The sequence below is a fragment of the Ceratina calcarata genome, unplaced genomic scaffold (genome assembly GCF_001652005.2).
Source record: "Ceratina calcarata isolate Rehan_Ccalc_2016 unplaced genomic scaffold, ASM165200v1 scaffold180.2, whole genome shotgun sequence".
Classification (NCBI taxonomy): Eukaryota; Metazoa; Arthropoda; class Insecta; order Hymenoptera; family Apidae; genus Ceratina; species Ceratina calcarata.
In genome coordinates, this window is record NW_017139431.1 from 2,056,308 (window position 1) to 2,063,130 (window position 6,823).

The 6,823-nt window shown below is 44.8% G+C and overlaps 1 protein-coding gene across 11 annotated transcripts in view; it reads right to left on the reverse strand.

Annotated features, from left to right (window-relative positions):
- Positions 1-6,823, reverse strand: part of LOC108633065 (tensin-1) — a 177,233-nt gene that overhangs the window by 27,838 nt on the left and 142,572 nt on the right. For 2 of the 11 annotated variants that reach the window (XM_018038038.2, XM_018038037.2), the window contains exon 1: positions 1,908-4,126. The exons of the other annotated variants lie outside the window; for them this stretch is intronic. In XM_018038038.2, the coding sequence (XP_017893527.2) occupies positions 1,908-2,132 (225 nt within the window). In that variant the 5' untranslated portion in view covers positions 2,133-4,126. Of the gene's footprint in view, positions 1-1,907; positions 4,127-6,823 lie in introns of those variants that run through there. 11 annotated transcript variants of the gene reach the window in all.

Here is a 6,823-nt window from a genome sequence, read left to right on the forward strand (position 1 = left end):
ATCTCGCGTAGAGAGATGACTATAAAATGGACGAAGGCGACTGGCGTGCAGTGTCGGTAAAGAGACAAGAGACAGCAGCAAGCACGAGGTATCCGATACCACGAGCAGCTATAAGTACGGTCCTGAGGAATGTGCCCGTCCGATCCCACGGCTTACAACCCTCTTTTCTCTCTTTCTCTCGTCTCTCTCTTACTTTCTCTCTCCTTGCCGGTAATATCGCTAAGGTTAGACCGCGTTCGAAGGCTTCTGCATGCATTCAAACGACTTGTGACTTCTCCGATATCTATACAGTCGATTTTCTTTTTACTTTCATTATTACTTCGATTTTTTAATGTTTGCTACGTCAACCTTTTTATTTTTCCTCATGCCGATTTAATCACTGAGTCTGTCATCTGTTGCTCCATAAGATGAATTGAAGCATCAGAGAAAGTGTTCCATAATTATAAGTTCGATTGAAAATGATTAATAACTATTTTTTTTTAAAACGTGTGACAATAATTGTGCAAGTATCATTTAATCTAAAATGGACAATAAGAGTACGGGAATCGTTTTATTTTATATTTATGAGATACAGTACATCATCTTGAGAATCTGGGCACAGCGCTCGGTTCGATAGCTGCGAGAGATAGTCGCGTCGGAGGATTCTCAGGATTTATCGCAGGTCATTAGATAATACGCTTGTCGAACGAGATTAAAATTACTCGATAATTTGGACGGTATGCTCAGAATGTTCGGAGCGCCGTTAGAAATTATCATGGCTTTTTACCGAACCGACTTTAATGCGTCCCTCTCAGATATATTTCAACTCAGGGCATAGTAGTTTTCTCAGAATGTCAGATCTTTCTATCCCCAGGTTACAAATTCTTAGTTCGGCTTACGGTTTGATATTTATTTGGTCGATTTCCCCGGAATTCCAACCATTCCCATAGAACACTCTCTTGGATTCATGGTTTCTTGGATTTCCCTTCCTGCAACCATATTCGGCTTAACCAGCTCGTTTAAGGCTTACTGGGATACTGGAGCTATTTAACACATCGACTAGTCGAACGGGTACGAAATAGAATAGGAAGTGACAGGTTGTTGTTGCTGCACAGTGCAGAGTAGTGTTGCGTTTCTTTCATGTGAAAATCTTTGCACATTCTTCTCATTAAAATCGCCTACTATTTGTTCTAGAAATAACGTAATTTACTGACTTAATGCATTTACTGGCACAAAAAATATAATGATACTCCGTCTGTGTTTCAATTCTGTAGTTGGAAATATTGACGACAAAGAGAAAAGATAGCATATTTCGCAGGGGGTTTTTTACGACCTGCTCCATTTTAGCGAAACAATGGCGAGTTGCTTTCTTGAATTTCTACCTGCAAGATGCACTGGTCTGTCGGGGTCACGTTACGGTACTGCAACCTAATCGCGTTTGGTTAATACGGTAAGGATGCTCTCCGATGATTTGCACTTCGAATATAGAATGAACGGTTAACGGGGCAACGAAAAAAGCGAAGATAAAAGATAAACGGCCTGAACGATGGCCCGGGATCATTTTAATGACGCAACCGATGCGTCGCGTCGCGTGAAAGTTGACTTGCGTGCAGGTCCTGCCTGCTCCTTTCGGAGAATAGTTGGTAACGATACCAACTATCGAGTGTCTCGGCGGGATATAAAGTGTCACGCAGGTGTTACCGTTCCGTTCAGCTCGCTGTCAAATTAATTGGAACCGAGCTAGTAGCAAAATGGCATCTCGTTTCCCAACTTATAATTACCAAATCTCCTCGACTAACGATTTTCCAACGTCTCAAATTGATGATCGCGATTAGAGACAGGAGATCATTTATACTTGTGAAAAACAGTGATGTGGGGTCAAGCAGTTTTGGGATGCTGCGAGCCAATCTGTAAAATTGTCGACTTACTTTGAGTTTTTGAGTGTGACCGCATCGGCAACAGCAGTACGACATGTAATCGGGTAACGCCGGCATGAACTTCAGCTGATCCTGTTGCTGTGCGTACTCGTCGACGAGTTTGCGATACTGTACCCTGAAGATGGGCCTCGTCGTGCTCTGCGAGCTTTTACCAAGGCGTCTCATAATCGCAGAGAATGCGGCCAGGGTTTTGCGCCTGCGTGTGAACCTCCTCATGCCACGGCGACCGTTGCACTTCTTCGTCCCCCGACTCGCTCCGAAGCGTGCGGTTCGCGTATTTCCAATAATTTTGCCAATTTTTTCAATCAATTAAACGACACTGGATCACACAAACATACTTCTTCTGCTTTCATCACTCGACGAATCGAACATACTAAATTCTTTGCTACTGTACACTTCTTACGGTAGAACCATTTCGTTTAACGAGCAATTTCATTCGCAGCTGGATATTGTTGGATTCATTAGTTAAACGTTTTTTAATTGAGGGTAATCGAACACGGTGTTTCATACTTTATCGAAGGTCACTGATCACGAATTTTCCACGAAGGTAAATCGTCGATTCAACTAGCACCCACTTGTTCACGATACCACCTCACCTAGCACACTTTCTAATTCGCATAGTACGTGCCGGCATACCGACTGTACACTACCAACATCACCAAAGTGAAACCTTCATTCATTTATCAGCGAACAAGCGCGCCTCCCGGGAAAATTCAGCCCAGCGATAAAACGCGTAATGGCAATATTGCCGCCCTTCGGAGACACAACATTCCTCTGTACACTGTCAGGAACCAACCGGTGCTGCTCGATCACTTCGACTTCGCCTCTCTGTATCCAGGAAAACACCTCCTCAGGAATTTGAATCACGCACGAATAAAAATACCTCGGCAAACCGTGAGTGAGGCACGTTTCAGTGATTGACACGCGTGTTACTGCCTCGCATCGATGTCTCCGGTCGTCGTTCGTCGTCGATCGTTCCCGTCGAGATTAGTTAAAACAACAATCCTCATTTACTTTACGTCGCACCTCCTATTTCAGGAATCTCCGCGTATGTTTCGTACGTGAACGAGAACGTTTCCGTGGGTATCTTCAGCTATAAATATTCACCGGGTAAAAGCGTTTCACGGTGTCTCCACGGTTCTCGGACACGGGCGTTTCGGAAAAGTATCCAGTACTGAATTGTACCGGTGGTAAGGTATACTATCGTTGGCAGGTGATCATCCGTCTCTGATCAGGTAGACCGGTCCGATCGCTTTACGCGTGGAACACGCACGGAACATTCAGGGCCCCGGTTCAGTTCGTGGCGTACGTAGTCTTCACCGAGTGTCGTTCTGCATGCCGATCCGTGGAAACCGGTTAACGAGTTCGAAGCTGCCTTTCGCTTCGTCCTCGACGACTGTCAACCATACTCCCGTCTACCACTAGAGCGTTAAACGTCCGGCCACTCTTCTTCCCTCCCTCCACTCCAGTTATCCTCCCGCTTTATCCTCGCAGCTGACCAAACGGATTAGTCGAAATGATTGCTCCGATTCGGGTCCCGGAACGATACCGATAAATGGTACCTGTTGCGTCGAATAATATTCGCAACGCTCCAGGTACGTACTATGTATCACGGGGCGTCGTTTCTCTTTATCAGCGATCCGAATCCGGTGTAAGCTCGAGTTCCCTGTAGCCAGCTTCGCACATTTTCTCGTTTTGCGCTGAACAAGCACGGAACAGCCGGATGCGACTCCGTTAGACCGCCGCCGATGCGAACGCGGTTAGATTTACGAGCAGAAAGACGATCTTAACGCGACGACATTCCGTACGCTGGTACAATCCTCTCCGGCAAGTGGGTTGCGACACGACGATTTCACTCCGAACTTCATTAAACACGACCAACGATGGTTTGCCTTTGAGAAACTGTTTTGTGAATCAAGTAGCAACGATCGATACGGGGACGAGGGAAAAAGATTTCCATGTGGCACGTCGCGTAATGTAGGGATCGCGTAGGTCCCCCGTTGTCGCAGCGTTTCACGAAGCGGTGGAAGGCTTCGCGTGCCTTCCACTCTACTGTCAACTGGAAGGGCTGCCAGCGGAGACCCGGCCGGTGGATTTTTCTGCCCCTCCTTCGCGCTTCGTATCGTCGCACAGAGTTTTGGGTCCTACCTGACGGTGGCCGATCCAGGTGGTGCTCCGACTCGAGCGAGGCGAGCCGCCTAGAGCATGCCAGCGGCCCCAGCGATGGTAATACCTCCCGGTAACGTATAGAGAGAGACTGAAGTCGAAAGAGGAACACGAAGCGGGAGTAGCACCGGCGGCCCACACGGCTACGATCCCCACCACAACCGCCACCGCCAGCATTGCCGTCCCGACCGACCGACCGACCTCTTCTCTCCGACCGCTTTCTTGCTCCAACCGCGGCATTGAACACGTTCAACGGCAGCTGGCGAATACCGGGGTATATCCGTCCTTGTTCAACGTACCCGCGCGGCCGTTATCCTCGTCGAGCAGCCGCGGCCCAAGAGCGTTCCCGAAGAAGAGAGTTCCCCGTTCCCGAGAGAGGCCGCGCGCGCGAGATCGCCATGAGTTTGCGATTCGCGTTCTTTGACCTCCCGCCGACCGACCGACCGGCCGGCCGGCACGATCGGCCGGGGCTCGTGTCCGGGCCCACGAACGAACGTTACTCTTGATGCTTTCGTGCACGACATCCGCGCGCGACGTCATCGACGAGGATCGATCGACGCGCGGCCCGCGAACAAGGCTAAGGCCCCGACCGTCTCGAGCATTTTTCTTTCTTCCCTCTTCGTTCCTCTCGCGCGAGCTCCGGGCTCGAGGGAGCGTGCCGATTTTTCAACTCTAATTCTCATCCAAGTATTCTTTTGCTGAAGATGAAATTGGTATCGAGTAGTTGTTGATAATTCTTTCCTTTCGCAAATTATTAGCTAGCGCACGAATCATTTAGTGTACGAAATCAATATGTTTCGTTTAGTTCATTATCTTCAAGTTACAAGATTTCTACTGTACTGATATAAACGAGACAAGAATACATAACTTTCTCAATTAATTTCATCTTGTACAGTGAGAAAGCTTAAAGTTGATGTAAATATATTCGAGTTGGAAGTAGAAAGCAGATGATGCTGCATTTAGCACCACTTTGCAATTGGTGTTATGAATGCGTTTGTGAATGAGAGAAATTGAATGTATGAAGCGTGGAGTAGATGTGGGAGCTCCTCTTATTGGTGCGCCTACTTTTCAATGGACATTTTAGTCGCCGTCACTCGAAGCAATTTTTCTTCAATGAAACTTTCTAAAAGCTATTTATATCTTGTTAGCATTTCCATGAGATAATCGGTTCTGAAAAAAATCTGACTGTCACGTATCATCTCTTGTCTTTTACTTCAATAGTACACAATTTCAAGTAGGCAGTCAGGATTTTCGTGTTGCAAATTTTTCTCTTAAAAAATACACTTCATCAGCAACTTGGATTAACACATTTTTTCTGTAACAATTTTTTATCGAAAGGAACATTTGTCGTTGTACACGCAGCCACTGGTTTTTCGAATCGATACCAAAGGTTGATCGGTTGGCTGATAATAGAGCAGCTAATAAAAATGCAAATGGTTCCCCGTGTAAAGAGTGCGCTGTCCGTTTAAACAGGTAAAATAAATGAGAAAAGGGGAAAAACAGAGATTCAATCTTTCTCCTTTATACATAACAAACAATCATTAATTATAAAAGGTAAAATGAGACCGCAATAGGGGAATGTTGCATAATTGTATTGACTTTCAGGAATGAAATTTGTGAAACGAGCTCACAGACTTTTGTTGGTCGAGTTGTCAAGTTTTTCTGGTGACGGATGCACATATGTACATACATACATATATGCATGCATATGGAGAAAACTCGAGGTACGGACAGCTCTGTAGCTACTCTCAAATTCAATTACCGTAGTTACCGGGGAAAACGGGCTGGACGGATACGAGGCAATAAAGGTAGCGAGTTGGGTAGTCAGAGTTCGTAAATGATCTTGAGTTAATCGTCAACCCCGGCTAATTTAATGTACAAGAGATTCCACTCGGTCGTAGTCGTGCTCGTCAAATTTCGGGAAACCTTAAACGGCGCTTTCAGCTTATAAATCATGCTTATCTATAAGCATTTCTTCCCGTCAAGTCATATGCAAATGATAAATTCAAATGTATGGTAAAATTAATTTCAAATGAAACAGAAGTGTTTCTAAAATCATTGTACAAATAATTGCCGTAAGTAAAATGTACGAAGTTTCTTTAACTACTTTAAGTAGTCTGTGAAATACAATGTAATTATTATTCATGATTCTACACTTCCACTCTACACCTGTTCTTAAATTTTCTATCCTTATTTCTTAACCACCAGACAAAAGGAAGACTATGAGAAGACAGTAACTATAACTATTCGCACGTAACGTTCTTCAATAATTTAATTTAATTATCCAGAGTATCGTTGAAGATATCAAATTTATGGTACCCCTATCCGACGTATCTGTCTTCCCGATAGTTAAACTGCAAATAGAATAGGATAACGTTCCGTGGGATCGTTTATGCAGATCACGCGTTAAGATTCAGCGGAGTTTCCGACGAGAAATCGTCAACGATTTCCTGTCCTCCGCTCGAGCCGTTTCGTTACGACCGAAATTACCATCCACTGTCATCTGCGTGAATGTTTAATGAATAGTTCCGAAACTCGCGTCGATAACTGGAGCATTAAACGGTCTAAAAATATTACAAAATGTACCAAGCAGGTTTTTTGTTTAAAGATGTATTGGCTATACAATCAATCCCAAAAGTTTATGTGCCTTAGAAAAACGCATTTCCTATAATTAAAAAGAAATCAGACATCGGAAGAATAATGCTAATAATAAATACCTATGTGCTAAAAAGTATAGAAGG